This window comes from Hippoglossus stenolepis, chromosome 20 (genome assembly GCF_022539355.2).
Source record: "Hippoglossus stenolepis isolate QCI-W04-F060 chromosome 20, HSTE1.2, whole genome shotgun sequence".
NCBI classification, from domain to species: Eukaryota; Metazoa; Chordata; class Actinopteri; order Pleuronectiformes; family Pleuronectidae; genus Hippoglossus; species Hippoglossus stenolepis.
The window spans coordinates 7721037-7744887 of record NC_061502.1 but is presented as its reverse complement, the minus strand read 5'-3'; the positions used below and the strand labels follow the sequence as shown (position 1 = coordinate 7744887).

The window sequence follows — 23851 nt, the reverse complement described above, 5'->3', positions numbered from 1 at the left end:
GGCCACAGTGGATTTCTCACAAATAGAAGATAGGGCAGATGACTTTTACTGGGTTGTCCTCGAAAACTTTCCTTTGCCTTGAAGCGGCGTCTCTAACCTTTGCAGACAGTGAAAGGATGGAGATATTGTGCGGGTCTTTGTTATTCTCAAAAATGCCAAGAAAACACCAAAAAACGACATTCGATCGATCAAAACAAGTGTCGTCTCTGTAGCTTGAGCTTTAAATTGAGCTTGTTTCTATGTTTTACACCTTTTTCATCAATGGGCCACACTATTGGACTGGGAGCCATTTTCCACAGTTACAATAAACATGGGCACTGCAGCTTGTTTGGAGTCAGGCCCTCAAACACTGTCAAGCTGCCATAACTACACCCCAGTGCACCAAATGGATATTAACGTGCAGCTAAAAATAGTCCTGTACACACGAGTACTGTTCTATAAGAATTACAGTGCTCAGCTTTTTGAGGAAAGCCTTTCAGAAAATTAGGCTTTATATTTGTGACTCATATTAAAAGACTTACGTCTTTAAAGGGCTTTAGAGACAGACACAAGGGAAGACAGAGAGAATTGAGAGAACCACCGAACATTGTTATCGGTTTTTATTTCTTCAATTTTAGCGTTATAAATCATGTCCATATTAACAAAACTTTATTTTATGTTCACGCATTGTTGCCGGCGACCCAATCCAACCAAAGGACTGACTGATGTGGAAGCCGATGCTGATACAGATATTAGGGATTTAAGATTTTTTTCAAATCTTAAAAAAAAAAAAAAAAAGTTAGAATAGAAGCTAAATTAAGAAAAGTATGTTTATTTTTCAATAAAAAATAATACAAATAATAATTTTGAAAAATAAATGAAAATAAGCAGCTGCACATTTTTTCTGCCTTTTTTATTCTGTATAATTTAGGTTTTTATATCAACACATATTTGCAACATAAACGCAGACACCACTATGTTGGTGATTTGACACTCAAAACGATTTGCTGTCTTTCACGTCTGGAGTTTGTTTATACAGCTTTGTGTACTTATTCTGTCAGAGATCATATCGACAGGTTTCTGGGGAGTTTATGAAAACCTTTTCTATGTTAGCTAGTCGGCCGATATCTGCAAACATCAACGCAGAAACTGATACGTCTGTGAGAGGCTCATATTGGCGGATTTTTCAAGGACATCCAATAAGTTGTTCGGACTCTGGTGTGAAGCATTTCGTTATGTCAACACTGACACAGAATCATCTTTGTGGCATCACTCTTCAAATCAATTCAGGTCCAGAAAACCGAAGTGTAGTCTAAACAAACTCCTGTGTGTTATCAGTGTCTGAGTTTGCCAGTGGGGATCTGCAATACTGATGTCAGCTGATTAGAGCGAAAGAATAAGAGAGAGAGAGATGGTGGATGAGTAAGTGAAAGAGAGAGTGAGTGTCAGAGGAAGGGGTGTTATCCATCTGTCTGAGCCAAAAACAGAAAGGAGGAGATGAGTGAGAAAGTTGTTTCTGTACTTAATCAGCCTGATTTCTCTCAGAGCTTTTCCCTTGATGAGTGGGTAGAAGACGAGAGAAAGAAGAGAGAAATAAAAGAGAGCGAGGGGACACTTCAGGAGAGACAAAAGGGATCAGAAAGTAACAGCTAAAGCAGGAGAGCAGCAGGGACCAAGGAAAGAGATGAACCAAGAGAGGAAAAGATGAGTCATTCTAAAAGTGTCTATTTATCCAAGGTCATTTCTGCCTTATGTGGGAGTCAGCATATAAACCATTCACCTACCAATTTGCCTTTGTTCCGAATTAAATATGTGCCGTGTCAGGGTGTTCTCTAAACCTCTGAATTCCATACTGTGGAAATGTTGAATGGTTTTGGGGGGGTACGACACAGTGGCTTTGTTTTCCAACCATCTGGGACGCACAACTAAAACTGCTCCCAGACATGCACTGAACTCCAGACATTTTCCGAAGGCGTTTTAATTTGAGAACTCAAATGTCTGAGTCAGTTGCTCTGGACATTTTCCAGAAACTTTCCTGCCAGCCTCCTACTGAATTGTCCAAAAACCAGCCAATGTGAGAATACAGGAGGAAACACAGCCACAAGTGTTGATAGCTTTTTTTAACATGTGACGGATGCGACTGTGGAAGAATGAATGTCTCAGGATGAAAAAGATTTGGCTGAGCTGTAAACTATACAGGAGATTTCCTCAGTGATTATACATCACGTCCCGTCTCCTTCATGCTCGAGATGCCATTCCCTGCTGAATGTTTCTGACGTTTTCCTGTTGGTGTGAACACATCTGACCCGGACAATCACCTGCTGTGTTCTTCATATGTGAAAGGAAAGAGCCCATGTCTGAAAGCAGCTTAAATGTAGTGAGTGAGTGAGTGAATATAAATTAATTCATTAATCACAGAGCCTGGGCAATAAGCTGTGGAGATGCGGAGGATGCATGTGTTTACCCTGGCTGTGTCTGGGCTCTCTGCCACCATGAACATGAAGTTAAGGTTGACCAGGTCTGTGCCGCTGCAGATGCAGATGATACAACCCTCCAAGTCGGCCTCCGTCTTTCCAATGGCCTCGAACGACGTCAAGATCTTCGGGTCCTGAGAAAGTAGGAGAAAGGGGAAAGGTAATTCAGTTTCTGGAGGAAGACGGATTTCATCAGGCTGTGGTTGGGGCATGTTGTTCAGACATAAAATAATCTATAACTTTAAGAGTCAGCAGAGGGAAATTTAATAAAATCTCGGAGGGCATTCTGATATTACTGCAGTAAAACAGTCACTGACAAGAAAACACAAAGGGAGAGAAGCTTAGGGAGAAAGATGTAGAAAAGTGAATTGCTGCTGTGGGGAGACGCCACTGGATAAAAAAAAAATAGCACGATTTACAGGCTGCGTGTTGCTCAGGACACCTGAAGCTCCATGTCAGCTACAGACTGATATAATGCATATCATCATCATTGAACAAATTAGATAACTCAACTAAAAACAAATCTCAGCCGAAAAAACTCATTTAGATTATTGAAAAGTTTAGCTGAGTCACTTCCCCACAGGCAGAGCAAACAGCCGAGCACTGCACAAGATGTTTTACATTTAAAAGATCATTTGAATTACAACAACCTGTGCTCAATGCTAATGCCTGTTAAAGACATGACATTTCGGACATTTAAAGAGCCGGATTTCCCCGGTTTATTCTCCTCAGAATCTATACTTCTCACCACAGCTCAGCCTGAAATAGAAAATCCATGACAACACTCACACATTCAAAAACACAGCACGATTCCTCCCTCTCATCTTTTCAATCCGATTTCAGTCTGCCACTATCGTCGCCCTGCAGATAGTAATTCGTATTTTTGTTATACGATTGAATTAACAGGCAACAGGCTTGGCTGCTTTTAAAACCCCAGCCAGCAATTATCCGAAGCCATTCATCTTTCTCTCACTCATTGGATTATGTGAAACTGCTGCCTGAGCTTGTGTAACCACGTTACCCTCCGAGGAGGAGCCCCGCGAACGGACGCTTCTCACAGAGCGGCGCAGAGCATTCGATCAAACAGGAGGAGCTGCTGTCAGGCCCCAGTATCTGTATACGTGTCCTTACACATGTACATACACACGTCTACACAGAGCCACAAACAAACAGACCCCCTCCTGCGGCCAACAGTACATACACAGACAGGTTGTGTACTCAGCACACACCAGTGTCTTCCGTCAGCCCTCGGAGTTTTAGAGGCTTCGCAGGTTTGCATTCTAATTAGAAGCAGGTGTCCACAGGGGTATTTTCCTGTAACAGCTCTCATTATTCATCTGCTCCCCATGATGCCTATGATATAATGTGTCACTGTCAAGGCTAAACTGCACAAATCAATATTTAATATACAGAAAAACCAGGCAGGTAAACACGCCGCGTATGTGTGAGCGACTCAGAATCAGCACTGAGAAGAAGAATAATGCAGTGTGTACTCTTTGCTTTTTCAGGACCAGTTCCCTGTTACCTAAGGAAAAGTATTTCTGACAGAGACAGAACGTCTTGTGGCTGTGAGCATTTGATCCCATAGAGTGAACTCCTTAACCCACTGATTTTCTGACAGCCCATCATAATAGGGCTTGAAGCACATTTTTTCATTATTCCTCTCTGGGTCAAAAGCACAAACCAGAGCGGCAAGAAATAAGAAATAAGTTTCAGATACAACCTGCGGCTAAACCGAGCCAGGGTTGGATAAATATGGATGAGTTAAATATTTCATGTTTATGTTCCTCGAGTGCCCCAGGTGAAAGTGATATTTGATGGAGAAGCTTGGCAGCGAGGAGTCGGCTGAGAGTCCCAGATCAGTCTGTCGATTTATGCATCACACCGCTGAAGCCTCGGCTAATTAAAGCATGAATACCACCATTGACGTATCGGTCTCTGTAGATTCCACCAGGCCTGACGGCGTGGGAGCAGGAGACTGAATGCTGAAGTGGGCAGACAGCATTTATGTTTTGGAGGCAGAAGCGATGGAAACTGTTTATTTCCTGAGGTCTCACCTTCGGGACGGCACCGACTCGGATACTGTTGATGAGCGAACACTCGAGCACCTGGCCTTCCTGCAGGAGAGAAACACAGATGGAAAGAAAGAGGGGCGGTGGAAAAGGGAGGGATGACAGCAGGTGAGAGGGGAGACGGGGAGGGAGGAGGAGAAGATTACAAAATCAAAGCAGATGGATTACAGTGGGATTTGTTTTTTATTTCTGCTAATACTTCTACGCCACAACTTCTCAGCATCTGTCTGTAAGTTATTCATGCTGGTCAATATCTGCACATATTTACTTATAATCATGTCTATTTTGTGTTTTGGTTAAAGCAGTAATGACACTCAAAGGTTCAATATACAAGTTTGATTGGCAGTGAGCTAATCCCTAATCTCCACCCACCTGTATTCCCACACAGAATAAAGAGGTATAGAGCATAGAATGTATACATAGATGGACGACTTCTTCCCACTATCCCAAAATATCCTATTTCCAAAACGCTGCCATCTTGTGCTGATGGAGCCAGAGTCTGTACAGTTGTAATGGTGGTGGGGGGGGGAGTACACGCACTCGACCAATTGCAATTTGAACTGTCAATCATGATGTTTCCCCCTGTTTTTATAGCACCAGATAGATTGTTAAAACTAAACTTACCAGACAGAAACTAATTTGACACAGAGTTTGAGTTTTTACTTTGGTCGATATCCCATCTACTAACATGGATGAGGCGAGGTTTATGACCTATTCTGTAACTAGCCACCGGGAGGGCAATTGATTGAAGTGGATTACATGAAAACCACACCCAAATATAAGAAAAAGAAAATACAAAACATACAAAATATCAATACATTTTAAAGGTTGAAGTTTGTAATAGCATTTCAAACACAAGGATGTCAGTGCATCTTAAAATGTTTAAAAAAAAACTTAAAACTAGAAACAATTAAACTGAAAAATAAAGCGACCACAGTTAATGTTGAGAGTCTATCTAAATTTTGCATGCTTGGGGAAAACATCAGCAGTGAGGAAGAGGATTTCTAGTCTCATTTCATTTCTGGGGGCCTTCATTGTTAGATGTAATTTTGTTTCTATTATTCACTTGGTGGCCCACACATATCTTCTGTCATGGTGATGAAACTGCGTTGAGCTGTTTGCTTTTAGGTTCTTCTCTTGGCTTTGATGGAAGCTCAAAATTACTTTTTCCCATGAAAAACAATTCTTCACGACCTTGAAATGGCTCCAATGCAACTCTACATCTTTGCTTCATTTAATATTTGCAGATCTATGAATATGGAAATTGGCTCTGCCTCAATCCCCACCCACTCCTCAGCCGCACGCCTGTATCTCGCATCACACACACAAACCTCTGCTAGTTTCCTGTTTTCTAGTGACTGAACACAATAGCAAGTGATTTTGGAGTCAGGCAATCATCTGCAAACTGGAAACCGACTACAGAACAGCAAATTATACGGGGTTATCTACAAGTTGATGTATTGGTGACTGATAAGCAGTCAACGCCATAGCTATGTCTATCGTGAAACTTTAATGCCCCAATGGCGGTCTCATAAAAAACTATTTAGACAGCCTGGGTTTTATGGCGTTATACATTTGTGCCTCGTTCCTGAGCAAGCAATTTGAGATTTGGAGCATTATGTTGCAACCACATAACTTATATTTAGAAGAGACATTTTTCTGCCCACAGTCCAAAAGGCATACAAATTGGGGATGGGTAAATTGGATACTATAATTGTCCATAAGTGTGAATGTGAATGGTTATTTGTCTTTATGTTGACCCTGTGATACTCTGGCAACCTGTCCAGGGCGGACCCCGCCTCTTGCCCAGTGTCAGCTGGGATTAGCTTCAGCTCCCTTCTGACCCTCAAGGGATAAGTGGTAAAGATAATCAATTATGTTCACAATAAATGTATTTGTATGAATTCTGATTGGCCGTTCTGTGTTTTATCATTCAGAATTTACCCTCGTGGATTGGTTTATTTTGTGACAAGTGTAATGCTGCAGGTTGAGCGTGTGTGCAGGCACAGAGTGGAGAGTTTGTGTGAATGTAGGAGTTCAACTGTGTGTGATGGGTTATTTAGCACATAGAACATGCAACTATATTTATTGCACACACAATAGATTTTGATTTGCTTAAATAAAATAACTTTCACTTACAAACAATTAAAATATAATTTGTGTCTGCTATATATATATTTTTTCCGTACTTTCAAATCTCAAATTGCTCACTCAGGAATGGAACAAATGGTACAAATACAACGCCCTTAACCCTGGCAGAGACCATCATTGCTGCACTTAAGTTTTGACATTAACATAGTTAGCCGTGGCGTTGACTGCTAATCAGGCATGATGTGTCATGTATCAAATAAAAAAGCCAAGGTTAAAAAGTTGATTTTCATTGGAGGGGGTTGAGGACTAAAAGACCAAATGCAACTCCTTAAAAGAAAGGGTCTTGTCTCAAGTCCCTTGTTAAATAAAGTTTACCGAACAATATAAAGTGCAACACCAGAATGACACCAGTTTCTCAGTGACATGTTAGTGTTTGATTATGTGCACTTTGCTTTACTACACCTCTTCTCTGTTGACTTTTAGATGCTGTCTCCTGCGTATAAAATATCCTATTTTGGACCAAAAGCTTTTCCTTTGCGAGACCTCCCGAGAGAGAAAAGAACACACAAAATGTCAAGACGTGGAGGTGATACCTTTCCCTCGCTCTTCCAGGTGATGAAGAAGCCAAACTCGTCCACCCTCATCTGACAACTGGGCTCAAAGAAGTACGGGTCCTGCAGAGGGAAGAGAAGATTTTTATGAGACAGGGGGCTGCATCACAGGCTTTTGACATTTAATGACATTAAACAGCCAACCTGTTTCTCACACACACACACAAAGGGCTTATGCAACCAGACAAACACATGTAACGCAAATTCATTTCCACGATGTACCTGTCGGCCTGAGGACACACAACGATTCAATCACAAAGTACGCACAACACATTTAGTTTGTACACACACGAGTTGCGTGCGGAGGAGATGAAACCTGCTGCTAAGGCAAACACAAGGTGAGATAAATGTGACTGCCAGGAACCGTTAAATGCCAACACCCTCTGACTGGAACACAGGGCTGTGCATTAGAGACAGAGGACAACCCTGAGCAGATTGTCTGTCTCGAGGATCCAGAAGTGAGCTGGTACAGTGACTATGACGCTGCTGCACACTGGTGTACGCTCTGGATCCATCAGCTGATGTGTAACATGGAGCGACCGCTGATTTGGTTCAACTCATCTCCAAACATTAGCCCGCCTGTCTAACCCAAACATTTTACACTAAACTCAATCAGCTGCTGCAAGCTGAGATTATACTGATAAATGATTGTGTCAAATGTGTGTATGTGTCCAGGTATAAGTCATGTTGTGGGGTCATGAATCTGTTTACACGGTCACATTATGGAGACATGTCTTCCACATGGGGAAAAGACCAAATCCCCATAAAAGATAAAGACAAAGAAATTTTAAGATTAGATTAGATTCAGGTTAGGTTAAGGGTAATGTTAGCTTCAGGTATAGGTTTAGGTTAAAGGTTAAGTTAAGGTTAGGCAAATAGTAATTATAGTTAAGGTTAGATTAAGTCTCCAGGAAATCCATTTAAGTCAATAAAATGTCCTCGGGAGTCATGGAGACACAGCTGTGTGTGTTTATCCAGCTACAATCACACATCTAAGAATAATAAAACATAGAGAGTGAGAAACATAGAAAATAGGAGATGGCTGCTGGGTCACTCTTACTCTAATATTAGCAATAGGGAACAGTGTGTGACACGCACACACACATTTTAATCTTTCAGGATGCTGCTGCCATGAGATACACTGCTGAGAACAGGACTAAGCTGAGCTGTTTTGTGGCTGCTCTCCATACTGCGCTACCATGTCATCCAAAACCACCATGAAAACCAATAGAACAATCCTAAATCCATTTAGGAAACAGTGAGACTGCTGTTAAGTGCAGTTAAAAGCTTGACTCTCTTTCATCTGAAATAAGTATGACAGAGGGTTCAGTTGCACATCGTGAAGCCGAGTATGAAAGAGACGGTCCCAAATGAGCCCTGACTGTTAAGAACATACAGCAGGCTACTGTTACACTATCAGACGGCTTGTTCTTGTAAAGCTAAAAGGTTTATGGGAACACTCAGTCCTTCCAAACGCAGAGGAACAATTCACTCAGGACCCAGCCGTCTCCTTGTGGAAGTGGACAGACACATTAAGACCCCTGGTTATGGCCCAGCTTCTTTGCGACATGTGTACATTCTTTGCTAAGTGCCCGGGGAAGTGTAATTCAGTGTGTGTGGATGTGTGTGTTCTCTGTTCATCCTCTTCTGTTGCCTCCATCTTGGATAAAGGAACAGCAAACAAAAACAGACTCTCACTCACTGACATGGATAAAACACATCAATGGTTCATCATACTAACGTATGTACTATATATATTCAAAGGGAGCTAAGCTATGTAACTAAAAGGCACAAAAAGTCCTTTGTTTACATTTGTATGAATGACAATCAAGGAGATGTACTCACATACACACACACACACACATGACCTCGAGCAAGATGAAGCCATTGGCTGTCTGATGAAAACAGGAACTGTTTGTGTTCTGACCAACTGGTGCTTAGCAGTGAATGACTATTCATAGTGAAAAAATGCAAGGTCACCATGTTCAGTATCTAGTTACATATTGCTTTTTTTTCAGCCATTTGTCTTTAATCCGAATAAATGTATTTATTTTTGTATGTTCATCAATATGTTACATATGTTGTACTCCCACAATGTAAGTAATGATAATGTGAAAGGATCTCACTTCATGTATTATAGGATTATGTTACGTCACAGTCAACTTCAAGGTATTAACTTTATCCTTATGACAGTAAAGAAATAAAGCTATCTACACTGTATACATCTAACTCATGGATGGAGTGCACATGTTGTGAGTGTGATACTTTTAGTCTAAATCACTGAAACAATATTGAACCTGATAATTAATACAGCCTATGTAGGACTTACAATAATATCTACTATATTAAGTTTTCTTTGAAGTAAACTAGAAGGAAGTATAAGAATTTGAATTTTTTTCTTTCTACGTTTTAACATTTGTGACCTGTTTTTCTCGGACATCATCACCTGTCAATAGGTGGCTCTTCAGTTTCCATGGAAACCAAACATCAGCAAGATCTTAATCTATGTGGCTTGATTAGTAGTAGGACAATGACTGACTGACACACACACGCACACACACACAAAGCCCTCAAGCACAACTGATCATTGAGAATCCGTTTGACCTCTGACCTCACTGCCACTTGACTGGTCAAAGAGGAAAATCTAATATCCCACTTTCACTGTTAAGATACTGCAAAGGTAACAGACATGTGAGGCATCTCCCACAGAACTGTACAGAAATCAAGCTAAACAAATAAAAGGTGAAGAAAAACAATAAATCCAGGTAGTGAAATAGGTCCCCTATAAAGCTTTGACTCACACTCAAAACCATGCAGCCACACACACACACCCGCGCGCACACACACACGCGCACAAGCTAACAAACATGCGTACTACCTGTCTCTACCATCTGTCACTCAGTGGGGTTTCAGTCAGTGAAGAAGGTTTTGTGGAAAAAAAATCCATCCATGCTGTTTAGCATATTTGCCGGTGTGTGTGTGTGTGTGTGTGTGTGTGTGTGTGTGTGTGTGTGTGTGTGTGTGTGTGTGTGAGAGCATGTCTTTGTTTGTGGGTGGGTGGACTCTTGGCAAATGTCATTTCAATTGACCCAGATGTCCCCTGCAGGCTTCGTATTTGCCAAGCAACGGAGCAACAGCTAGTCACTCACTCAACTAAAAAGGGAAGTTTTCGGACAAAGTTACTTAATTATGAGTTTCAGAACTATCCCTTCCAAAATACAATAATTTGAGTAAGTCTCTAAAAAATACTTAATAATCATGTAAAACATAATTTTTAGTGAACAAAATTATTCCTGTTACTACTCCGCTAAAAGAAAGGATAATATCAGTTTACTGACTTTTTAAGACCATAATGAATGAAATTTAAGACCAATGTCAAGTGCAACAGATATGCAGGAATATCAGAGTCCCAGAATAACTAACACCTCCCTAAAATTGAGGAGAAGGTGAAGTAGCCTAATACCACTTGAAAGACCACGTTGTCTCTCATCCTACAGGTATAGACAGTAGGTATCTATAGACTTTCCCACATCCCATAGGAGATCAATTCTGGTATTTGTAGACTCAGTTATTAGTTCCATGTTGGTCTTATTTTTAGTTTTATAACAGCGTGCTAATATCTGTATTGTTTTAGACAGAGAGGTATTACAAACTTTGCATGCTGTCAAATTTGAAACCATATAGGAAGTAGCATTAACATAATTAGACCTACTAAAACATATAAAAATGTAATATTTTGATGTGTTTATTCGTTTTTAGGGACTAAACTAGACTTTGATAGACTTTTTAGGACCCAGAGGAAACCCTGTTAGAGGGTTGAGAGGGAAGCTGCCATCATTAATTTTAACCTTTAAAGTGACCGGCACAGTTTGACCTTATTATCAGTCAGGACAGTTCTATAGTCTCACACAGACAAGACTACGGAATCGCCCACAGCATTTGTGTGGGGGAGTTACGGCTCTGAGAGCTCAACACTGCAACTGAAGAGAACACATATGCAAACAGACCAAACACAAGCAAATGAAAAATCAATGTGACAACACATCCACTGTAAATACACAAAAACCAAATTGACAAACGTGCTAAAAATAGTCAAAGCACAAATAAGTGCAGCAATGTGCTGCGAGTGATAGACGACAGAGTAATGTGTTTTTGAGGAGAGAAAAACAGTGACAATGCTGACTGGTTTTCTTACATTATAGCTAATTTCCCAACACCCAACATGTCAGAGTCAGTTCATCACTTTTTGTGTCCCCTGGTTACATCCTACTTGCAGCATGTTTCTGTATTTGGTTGTATTATGATTATTTGCAGTGTTTATTTGCTTATATAGGAGAGAATCTGCAGGGCATGTGTTGCAACAACTAACTTTCTGCTATCGAGGAGGAAACAACTCTTGGGTTTATTTATTTCTTTCAAACAATCAGAATCATCTTATGCTAAGCTCAGGATGCAGCAAAGGTGCACCTGCAAGGTAGATGTCAGGGAGGGAATGTTGTACTGTAGAACTGTGGGGAAGTGTTGGAACACTTGTAGTTGGGGGGTGCAAATAATTGTGATAAAATAGCAAAGAAAACACCGTAACACGTTTATTGATTTTTTTGATTTCATACACCAATTTCATACAAAACTCAAAAGGTTGATAGTCTCTCAGCGAAGAGGACTTAGAAAATCAGTTAGAGGAAGGATGAGGACAATGCTGCGTCCCTGTTGGCAGGCTTCATACCAGTCCTGACCCTGTCCTGTCCTGTCCAAGCCTGGCTCGCATTCACAGCAGCAGCACACAGAGGACTCTCTTCAGAAGCATGCTGGCCCAGTTTCACGGCTCACTTTGACATAGCTGAGGAATTGATGCCGACTTTTTTGCCACCGGCTTTTCAAGTTTCCTTCTCTGCCTGAGAGGGATGCACCTCCCCTCGCTGATGCCCGTATAAACAGAGAGCACTGAGGGGATTTCCTGATGCGCGCAAGGGTTTGTGTACGTACGTATGTGTGTGCGAGCGTGCGTGTGTGACACACTTTGCCTTTGCTCGGCAAATGTCCTCGCTCAGTGTCCTGATTAAGTTAGTCAGAGGAAACGTGGGCAAAAAGACAGGAGGATATAGATGGGGTCATATATACATACAGACAGACTTAGAGCAGATATTTGCTGTTGGTACTGGACAGACTGATGAGCAATAATTCAATGTTTCTCTGTTTTCAAAAATCGGATTTGTTCCCCTTAAAGTTCATATTTTTAGCTTAGATTTTTTTATGTATGATTTTATCTATTTTATTTATATTATGATGAATGGTCTATATGTAAAAACAAGGACGACGCACTCACACAGATAATCTTAACACTTTGATGGTCAAAAACGCTCAGTGGATGTGTAGCAGACAAGCAGTCGCCATGGCGAGGCATCTTAATGAGGCTGATGAATGTAGCCTGCCTATAGTGCGCCGATGACGTGTCAGGTTATAAAGGAGACTCTGCTCGTGTGTGTGTGTGTGTGTGTGTGCACGCTAATGACTGGCCCGGGGATGGTCATTAAAGTGAAGAATGATAGTAGGACTAATAACCTATGTCAGTATCAACAATGTCATTGACAGACTCATACAGCTCGTAACACTGGCCACGCATTCATGTGTTCATCAGGGATATGAAACATAAATCTTCACTGCATCAGTATATGTGATAAGCTGCCATTAAGAGGTTAGAAGGCTTTATTTCTCCAATTGGAGCCTTTACGGTTTTTATTTATTTGACAAAGCACCAAAGAAATGTGTCATTATTACCTCATCAAACCTGTCGAAGGAGGTGCCTTCCTGCATGAACTCAGGCAGGTGCTTCTGCCAGTTGAACACGTAGGACTTCGTCATGGCTGCTCACAAACCTGAGACCCAGAGAGGAGGGGAGGAGATGCAGAAAGAGAAACAGACAGGGTTAGTAACAGAATATCTTCAACAACCAAGACAGCGAACACACAGATGTTTCCAGGACCGAGTTTCTGTCCTCGTCTGTCCTACAGTCACAAAGATGCTGAATTCATTGAGCACAGCTACTATAAAACATTTACCACTCAACAAGGTGTGATGTGCAGGAGCTTTAGGTTTCAGGGTATTCATTTGAACAGGGTTATTTAACGGACAATAAAATGGTTTCAAAATGTTAAAGAGGCGTTAAACAAAAACCACATCAAACATCGATCAAATTCATAAATGATGTATTTAAAAATCTATTTGAAAATGCACTTTAAAAGCATTCAAATAGGACGTTTCTTTTCCATTTGCATGTCACTGCTGCTTTTCCTTTTCCCATTAGCTATTTGATTTAGCTTCTCATTTAACCTTTCCGTGACACGGTGGTACTTAACGCCGGTAAATCAAGGTTGACAATGAAAACGGGAATGACACTCAGAGAGCCCATAAACAGTCACCTTATGAAACCTCAGTTAAATTCACTAGATATGGATTTTTATTTGGATCTGCACCATATTGCACACACTCATAAAAATCAGTCCAGTAAACATGCCTGGTATTTTCATCAAGATCCATGAATCATACGACTATAGGACTATACTCTGAGGTATCAACAAAATATGCTCCATCTTGCAATGTGCAGTTCTTTCCTGACCCATGTCACGTCCTTCCACCACATTATCACCTAGCATTTAATGTCAGATGCATGACATTGATGAAAAATAAATTGGGTGCACAATTAGTTCTCATCTAAAAACGCCACAAGTGCAACACTGAAGATATCACTTTAAATTATTGATACATCAGTGTCCCTCATAAGAGAGTTAAAGCCAAGGCAAAGTGGCCTGCAGCAAGCATGAGGCAAGGATTTGCTCATTCAGTCCAGTTAAGCTGTAAAACAGAGGAATCCTTTTTTGTAGCAACAACAAATGTTAAATCTCAGCACAACATTTAATTCAGCCTCACAGTGAAGTGTTTTAGGCATCACAAAGGACACTGCTCGATTAAGTTACAATCCAATGTTTAGATATATTTTTCCTACAGACCAGAATAATACAAAGTCCAGAAAGGGACATAAAGCAAAACCTTGCAATCCAAGGACTATTTTCTAAGTGTTATATTGAATGTTTTGTCAAAGTGGAATTCATCTTCCACATAGTAAAAATGGAAACAATTACAAATTAACATTTCCTCTCTCCAATATTTCTCTCACCCAGTACCGATTGTGCATCTATGCACCCATGGATGTGATGTCAATCTCTTTGGATGCGGAAGTGAACATTTTCTATTCTGGTGTTTTATTTTGTATTATTTTATTCTATGTTCTTAAGGTTTGTTAATGAGGTAAGTCGTCTTGATAACTGACATAAAACCAATAAACATAAATAAGAATAAATGATGTGCAGAAATGCAAGATTTACACCAGTAGAATCACTATATCTGACTGCAATGGAGCTGTTACATGGACACCAGACAGGGCAGGCTGAGGAGAAGTGGGCACACCACTTCATCACAGGCTGAGACAGAACAACGCAGATTGAGCATCTGATGGTGAGAAAGTGAAATTTTCCATCAAGTCTACTTTTGTCCCACACTTGGCCTGTAATGAAAGTGAAGTGTTTTCCTCCTAAAACACACAAAAAGCAAGTCAGGCCTGATTCATGTGACACACCTGCACGTGTATCATCACCTAAGACATCCAGTGCACGGAGGGGGGCGGGGGTCCTGACAGGAAACTGTAATATTGTTGATGACACCGTCCAAATATAGGCTCCCCTTACGTCAGCCGCAAATGTGTCATGCAATAGCGCACTTGAAAACGTGACATGCTATGTATAGTCTAATTGCTCAGCTGGTATTATGTCCTAATGGGAATACTCTGAGGTGAGATTCAGCTGTGATTAGGTGGTCTTTCATCTTACAGTGCTGCAAATCCCTGGGATAACGATCACATACTGCATGTACAGAAAATATAATTATATAGCACTGCTGCAGCTTTATTTGGAAAAATATTCAAAAGGATTATTCAGGGTTGTATTAATTTCTTCAGAAAAAGCTTTAATGCCGTAGTGTCTGTCTGTGAATGTGATCCCCCCCCCCTGCAGATAGAGTAGAGACTGAAACCAGACATTTTCCTGCCAGGGATAAAGAGAGATCAACTTTAACGTTGATGGGTGAAATGACAAAAAGGAAAACAGAAAAAGAAGTAAGTAAGGACAAACAGAAAGAGAGTGTTAGGAGAAAGTTGATGGTAAAGAGAGATATGTAAAGGCGCCACGAAGAGGACATCTCTCGGCCCCTTAGCTTCCCATGGCCACAGAGATGAGAGACGAGGAGAGAGTGACAGGAGAAGCATGGAGATGAAACAGAACAGTGGTGGGCAGCGGGAGACGGATGAGTAAAACAGCTGTGTGTGACAGAGGCTGCTAGAGAGGCTGGAGGACAGGGTGGTGAGCACAGCGGGTGGGGGGTGTATGTGTGTATGTGTGTGTGTGTGTGGCAACAGAGGCTACAGAGAACTGCTGGCCGGGAGGGCTGCACTTCACCCCCTGGCATGACAAATGCAGAGTGAAACAAGGGTTTCGAGTTGTCTGCACGTCGTCATCACCAATCAGAGGGATTCATTAAACAGCAGCTAATAACAGCTAATCTCACCCAACATGCTGCTTCATAATAGATCAAATTAAGCCTGATAATAGTGGGCTGACCCTTTAGTCAAACTGAGAACATACAATTACTCTTTTTAATTCTGAGTGTAGAGTGTAGCGTATTTCGGGGGCCAACACAAAAAGTGTGATCTGCGTCACAGTGCTACAGGAGGTGTAGCAGCCAGGCCGGGTCAGTACATCCAGTAATAGAAATGAAAAGAACCAACTTCATCAAACCCAGCCCTTTGCCATCTGTGGTGAGCTAGCAGGGGACCAAAACAGACACACGTCCCGTCAGGGGGAATGAAAACACAGATGCACACTTCCTGTGGAGATTAAGAGCCGGGGACAGGCAGCGTGCCATCAACACAACCCACAGAGAGACCACTAGTGTAAATAGGCGGCACCGTGTCCAGATTGCTCAATAATAATAAACCAAATCTCAAGGAAATCTTAAACATTCCTAAATCAGATTTAAAAGTATTCAGATAGGACAAATCACACATCTAATTTGGACTAATTGGGTTGTGCTGTCCTGTCTGATGTTAGCCTAGATCTTGCCACTCTCAACAGTATGCATTAGATAACATTTTCCTCAGCGGGATGTAATCTGTCCAATAGCAGCGCGGCACACGGAGGTTTCGTAAGGCCATACTGGCTGGGCCTCTGAGCTCCTGGACGTGTGAACGTTGCACGTGAGGAGCCGAGGGAAGCTGGAGGAAGAGAGCGAGGTCCGAGCCCCCTGCCCACCCCTGACACTGAGATAATTACGATAGATAGGAGCCCCGGGAGGCTCTCCGTTCCCAGCCTCCTCGTCTAAAATGGCAGCTAGGGTAGCACCCAGCGGTCCCACACCTCATAAACTAAAATTAGGCCAGCCAGTGGTGGAAGGGTTGACTGAGGACACATTCATGTGGACACAAGTGAACAACACACACACACACACAGTAGTACATTTTATTTGGCTGGCACAATGAGCGAGGCTATCCTTCAGCAAATAATCCCCAACAAGGAATAAAGCAACTAGATTCAACATTAAAAACAACACATTTTGCAGCTCAGACTAAGCAAGTGAAACCACAGGAAACAGTGGAATAACAGGCTTTTTAGAAAGGACCTCTTTTCATGCCTTGTTTGATCTTACCGCACACATCGTCGCCTGATGATTGCAGCATTACCATCACCATGTATTCATGCAAAACCTGACCCCATCTAACCCATGTTTTTGGATAATACTGCTGCAGAGATGAGGACCGCTAAGGCTTATGAAAGCACGACATCACTGCTTTACCTCACTCAAATTCAAATAAACCAGATAGGCTGTGAGTCATCAGAATTAAGACCTAAAGGTTAAAGAAGCAAGCGGTGACAAAACAGCAGCACCACTATGGCGCTGTGGAGCAGTGGAGCGGCTCAGTGGCCTGTAGGTGAGACTCTGTACGAGTATGGTACTGTGTGAATGTGATCAGGGAGGGGACGAGGTTGCATGTTATACCTCTATTAAACCATAATAAGTGGGTATGAGGTTTTTTAATTGCAGGTTAAACCGCAAAAAAAAAAGGCCGTTGACTCCTTTCAGATTGCCAGTAGGAGTTTGCCAGTTTTTCCCCCCACAAACTGAGAAGCTCTCTCACCTTGCTTTTGACATTTGATAAAAATCGCTTTTGCACGTTGTTCCCAAGATTTAAAAAAACAATATGTACACCAATGTTCATGGCTATTTACTCAACAATGCCCAGAAGTTCAATGCACATCTGGAGGTCACACAGGAAAAGGTGCAGCATCAGTGTCTACAGACAGAGTTATTTGACCTGGGAATGAATGCTGATTTTATTAATGCATATTGCAAGAGCCAGATGTTAGTGGGTTGGTGAAAGGTAAAAATATGAAAACTATAAGCTCGTACAGTATCATTATTGTGATTACTTATTAAACTTAATATCATATACAAATTACACTTATGCCTGTGACCAGTAAAAAGCCAGACCACTACATATGCAACACTCAAGAGACACTTGTGAATTAGGCCAAGGCTTCCTCTGAACCATGCTTCATAAAAAACTGGAACGAAACTATCAACAAAACACGGAGCCGAACTGAAAATATTCCACTCCATCAATGGCAGACAACAAAAATATTAAAAGTATTTAAATTCCACGTTGACCTCGATTTTCTTCTCCTTTTGTTGCCTCAGAAAACATTGTTCTTCACTCAGTGTCAGACTCGGTGTCAAACAGCTGGTCGGAGTTAGTGCAAAAGATAAATGTTATTTATCTATGATGGGTCTTCATCTTGCAGCTTCACAATGGTTTCCTAAGCACTCGCACTCTGACCATGTATGGCCTGACTAAAAAAAATCCTCCAGTTGTGTCTTAGGTCTACTCTGAACCCCATGGTGTCTGCTTTACTTTGTCCAGAAGACGGCCAAAGACAACACATGCAGGACTATGTATTCTCACACAAGTTTTTTCTTTTACTTGTACCACAGCTGAACTCACTCCCTGCTTCATGGTTATGCATTGGCACACTACACAGCTCCTGGGCATCTATGCTACAATCAGAGATGAAACAGAATTGATTCTCATCTTTGAGATCAAGCCTATTTCCCAAACTTATATTCCCGAAAGTGTTTCGCATAGGGGCATCTTCAGCAACCTATAATTCCAGAGTGTAGGTTAGCATCCCTGCTGCTTAGTACATCAAAACATGAACTCATCAGCTCCACTTCCCTCAGGACACTGCTGGGAACACAAGCCCTTTAGTATAGTTAGTGTAAATCTTTAAAGTCCATTTTATGCAGATGTATTCCAAACACCGTCTGTGGTTGCCAAATATTAAAAAGAGAAAAACGGTGGTTTAACTGTATTCACTCACCTGAACATACTGAGAAAAGACTCAATTTAAAAAACGACATTGACATATTGTTTCCTCCTCACTGCATTAAAAACCAGGAAAGTCTTCCTCCAGTGGAGTTTCCCAATTCGTCATTTCCAGTGGCAGCTGAGGGACAGTGTGTTTCTGGTAACCAAACGCTGTGGCCACATGCTGTTTCCATGACTTACCGAGCAGGTGAAGCCAGGTGAACCATATCATGTCTAAACGTAATCAGATTGTACTTCAGAAAGAGGACGTGTCGATGAGAACAATATGTAAAAGGCCCAGTGTGTGTATGTTTCCACTTTCTCTGGCTCATTGTACCTTCTTACATTCTGAATGTGGGCGGATCTTTGTTATTTAAAAGAAGGTGAACATCGTTTCAACCTATATGTCAAACAAGAGCTGTGTGTGCACAGCAAACACATCTGAGAGAAGAACCAGTCGACTAAAACAAACGGATACAGCCTGTTTACATGACAACTCATTAAAGCTGCAGTTTCCACTTTAACTCTAAGAGGATGTCAAATAAAGCAGTAAAAAATGAAGTGTTTATTATAAAAGCATTGATGAAACAGAGGGAAGGAGCGAACCCTGACAAATGTAACAGAAACATGATGAAGCTGAAGAACCCCCCCACCACACACGCACACTGCCTCACAGCAAGCTGCAGCCCTCTCTCTACTACTACTGATCAGTGGCACTTTACCTCAGCCTCACCAGCTGGAACACACCACCTGCTCTTGGTCAGTGCAGGGTGAGCAAAAAGCACAATTTCACTTTTGTCAGTTACTGTACAGAGAGTACAATTTACAAATCACTCATGAAAACACTTGAGTGCACCAATTGAAAAAGAACACAATTTACTGCTGTTTCACATCACCAAACCTCCCACAACTTGACAGTGACCGACCATTCACTGCTTCCAAACAAAACTTCCTTGCAAAGATTCAAGACACAGGTACCACACAAACAGATCCAGGTACACTATACACTGGACAGATCACAGTAGCACTAACACATCATAACAATGTAGAAGAGACGCAAAACTACACAACATAAGCACACCTTTCTGCTCAAATGAATGAGTTAACACACACGCATGCATGCCTGTGTGCACATCATATATATAATCTATGGTGCACATATACACTGTTAATGCTGACAAACAGGTGAATAAGGAGGAGGCAACAATATATGTGCGCACACACACACACACACACACACACACACACACACACACACACACACACACACACACACACACACACACACACACACACACACACACACACACACACACACACACACACACACACACACACTGTCTGATTGTGTTTTGACATGCTATGGCTTCTATATGAACTTTGAGAGTGTGAGGTGAAGTTTATACTCTGCAAACACAAGTGATGTACAATATTCTTCGACTACCCTTCCACACCCAAGTCAAACATGCTATAACACTCTTATCTGGCACGACTGTAGCATTATGCCTACTTTTCACCTGGACTGTTTTATTGCAGAAGTATATACAATGGCTTTTCACACCAGTGTCTGGCCTCTAATCTGAACTATAAACATGGCAAAGTGTCATCGTGTCCTCTTTTCTGTTTGTCTAAGATATTTACCTTGTCTTGCGGCTACGAGAGTGTGAAAGTGAAGTAAAACATTAGTCTAATCGTCCTACTTAGAGTGGATTATACAGCTAAAAACTAAAAAATATTTTATTTCACACACCACCCATGCATGTGTGTTTGTCTACTGGAGGGCAGAGAAGGACAAACAGGAATGTTTCCTGTGCAGAGTCTCTACACTGCTTCTTAATGTGCCTTTTCTTCAACAGTACCATCAATCCTCCTCTGTCACTATTAGGGTCAGAGAAGCCCTTGAGGCTGAAACCATCTTAGGACACACACATCTACCGACTCACCTACGCCGACTCTCTGCAAAACACATCCACCGGGGCTGAGAACAATTTCCGTCATGTTTAAGAACTGAAGTGTGAAAAGACTGGGAAAGACGTGAACATTGAAAGGTAGTAAACTCAAAAAACAGAAGTCTGTCATCTTCTCTAAAGGCATGACTTTAACTAATGTTCTCAATTAGTCATTAGGTTTAAAAATACTAATTCAGAGCTACACATTATGACTGGCATTTCAATTCTGTTTTCATCATCAGATTCTGATGATGTCATTGCTTTTCTTTATGATTATACCAGTCATAGTGGATTATTATTATTAACACTGACACAATTTTGAGTGCTTATGTATCTTTGCAAAGCCACATTTCCAAACAAATAATACAGAGTTTTTATACAACAATGGTTTCTCATCCATTGTAGTTTTTTATTACCTCTGCCCAGGAGGTTATGTTTTCATTGCCGCTTGTTTTATTTGTCTGATTTCCATGAAGTTTTGTGGAGTCTGGGGCATGACCCAAAGTTTATTTTGGAGCAGATCTTTCTTTTTCACCTTCTTTACCGTGGCAAGATAGAGCGTTAACCTTGGCAGTAGGTATCTGCTCTCTGAGCACCCTTCTGTTTATACGTGTATTCTGTCCAATTTTAATGCATCACATTCAGTTCCCAACAAATAACTGAGATAACTTCCCACGCATGTCTTCTCTCAGCCTGCTTCAGTCCACACAAACAAGTTGTTTACTTTAATTCAGAAAGCACAACACTATCACGGCAAGGGTTAGAGGTCAAATCCCACCAGGACCATTTATTCTAGTGCTGCTTTCATGGTATTTGGTAAGTCTGAACCACATTGTATATGTATGTACAATATGTTGTAAACATGTGCTGGCAAAGGCTCACATGAAGTCAGAAAGACAGAGCCAAGTTTGGAGAAATAATGGGGGTGAAGATAAGAGGAAAGTGAAACTTCTCTTAAAAGTTTTCAATCAACTAAATGTCCTAAGAAATAAATCATACCTAAATCTCTACCCAACCAGTGAAGCAACCAAATGTCTGAGTGGCTATTTTACAGCTGCCTGGTCTGTGCACATTACTTCATAAGGTTAACTACAGAGCAAACCACCAAAGTCACTTTCCACTGAGATATGAACACTTTGCACCGCCTCATCTCACTACACCTTTTATCATGCATGACACAGAAATACTAAAGACAAAGCCCAACTAAAGATCTGAAAATTACCAAAATATACTGATGCTGTAACTGCATTAGTCTCTGCTAAGAAAACTGAGTCCTTGACTCAAAAGGTGGCCTTCCCATTTGTCTAACATCCTTTAAGCTCAATACTTAGTAACAGAACACAGAAATGACTCTTACTTTTTCCTAATGTGATGCGTTTGATGTCAGTGACGATGGTGCTTTCCAGGTTTTGGTCAGTTAGTCAGAGCAGAGTCTTTGCAAGAGTTACAGCAGTAGATTGTCCCGAACAGATATGCAAACTTCAGTGCACGTCTCCTCAAAATGAGAAAATCCTCAGGACGTATTGTACAAGCAGTTTATGGAACTCGAGCAGAGGAAGGTTGCTGTACTGAGCTCTGAGGTCCTCATTGCTTTGCAGCTCAATAATGTTGTGCTGCTGTTTGTCATTCAAATCAGCTGGTTCCACCTTAAGAGGCTTAACAAATATGTTCAGTATGTTTACTCTTCATCGTCTCTCATCGAACGCCTGCAGGAGTTTACAAACTCAGCAACACATTCAAATATCATTGCAGGTTTTTGTTCTCACACAGAAGGAAAATGCAGTTCTACTGCCTTTCAGTCGCACTTGCCAAAGCAAACATGGCTTGCTACGATGTAAAACTAGGTGGTAATCTCCTGCAGAAACTGTCTTTGTTATATCTGTTGTTTCATCACGGAAAGAGAGAAAGACTAGACATCTCTTGCAGTGCCTTTTCAATATCTTCTTTCATATCCGTAATCTGCTCTGTAACAGTTCAGACTCTATGGAACAGCTTTACTTTGTCCAGATGCAGCAGCTCCACAGCAGCAACAAGGCAACAAGGCTCCATCACAAATAGCTGTCAGCTCTCTCTCACGTCATCCAAGAGCATTTTTCCTTGCAACTCATCTAGTTTAGCCGCATGATCTGAGTTGTAATGATGCTAAAGATTGGGTTTTTTTTCACTGTGACCACATAGCTGAGAAATTAGCACACTGGCTTGTCTTGACTTTAACAAAAAAAAAAAAAAATGTTTATCCATTCCGGAACTGCAAATGTTCCTTTCTTGAGAGCTGCAATGATGCATAGAAGCAGTGACACATAACTATGTGTGTTATGTTCACCCTGACCAGGACCCAGACAGAGATGCAAACAGAAAGGGGCGGTACCAACCTGAAGACACACAAGTCTACTAATAATACTTTGTTTTAAAAGGGTAATTTTTTCAGAGTTGCTTTTTTGTATTTGTGAATTGCCTCGTAGGCCATATTCAAGCCCTAGGCTGATTGTTCACCTCCACTGTAGGTGTGTGTAATGTTTGTGCACTAGTGTGGACATAAACAACACACACCAGCGGGGATCCTGCACTGAGAAGGATCAGCAGGGGGTAGGACAGGGTGTGAGCGATGGGGAGGAATTGAGGAGAAATCCAGAGCACAGAGGGATCCTACTCCTCGAGACAGCACATTAGACTTCAAGGTTCATTCATATTTATGTAACACTTTAGTTGTCATGTTTTACTGCACTGCACTATCGGGCAGAACAACAGAGGTTGGGCAAAAAAACACAACACCTCTGCAACAGCCGTTTTAAATTTGAGCTAAAATATGTCTACTAGTAATAGGACATAGTTTGTGTTGTTGTATTGGAATGTGATACAGTGCGACTGTTGTGAACCTAATTGCTCATCTGCACATACAATGGGAACAAAATAACTTTTACTAGAACAATAAAAAAATTCAGAAAATGTACAAATTTGTGGATTCAATACATTTCTAAAATGGCTGAAATTAAAATTGAATTAAAACTTCATAATGTAGGTATTTATTTCAGTGCTTTTTTATTGCAAAAATATTAAGACTACATAAAATTGTGTTCATGATATTGTGCTATGTCTCCAGTGTCCACACTAAGTGGAATAAAAAAAACACACTCCTCTGCTTGTTAAGTTAAACAGTGGATGTTATGACCTTAGGCAAGACAACCTCCAACCATGATACACACAG

The 23851-nt window shown here is 41.2% G+C and overlaps 1 protein-coding gene across 6 annotated transcripts in view; it reads right to left on the bottom strand.

The window, feature by feature from the left end:
• Positions 1 to 23851, bottom strand: part of LOC118099588 (1-phosphatidylinositol 4,5-bisphosphate phosphodiesterase beta-4) — a 68402-nt gene that overhangs the window by 21978 nt on the left and 22573 nt on the right. For all 6 annotated transcript variants that reach the window (XR_004694306.2, XM_035144262.2, XM_035144259.2 and 3 more), the window contains exons 4-7: positions 13006 to 13103; positions 7210 to 7290; positions 4511 to 4570; positions 2444 to 2587 (exon numbers count right to left, since the gene is read on the bottom strand). Coding sequence is in view for 5 of the 6 variants with exons in the window: in XM_035144262.2 (XP_035000153.1) it covers positions 2444 to 2587; positions 4511 to 4570; positions 7210 to 7290; positions 13006 to 13089 (369 nt within the window). In the remaining variant the exon portion in view is untranslated. The remainder of the gene's footprint in view (positions 1 to 2443; positions 2588 to 4510; positions 4571 to 7209; positions 7291 to 13005; positions 13104 to 23851) is intronic.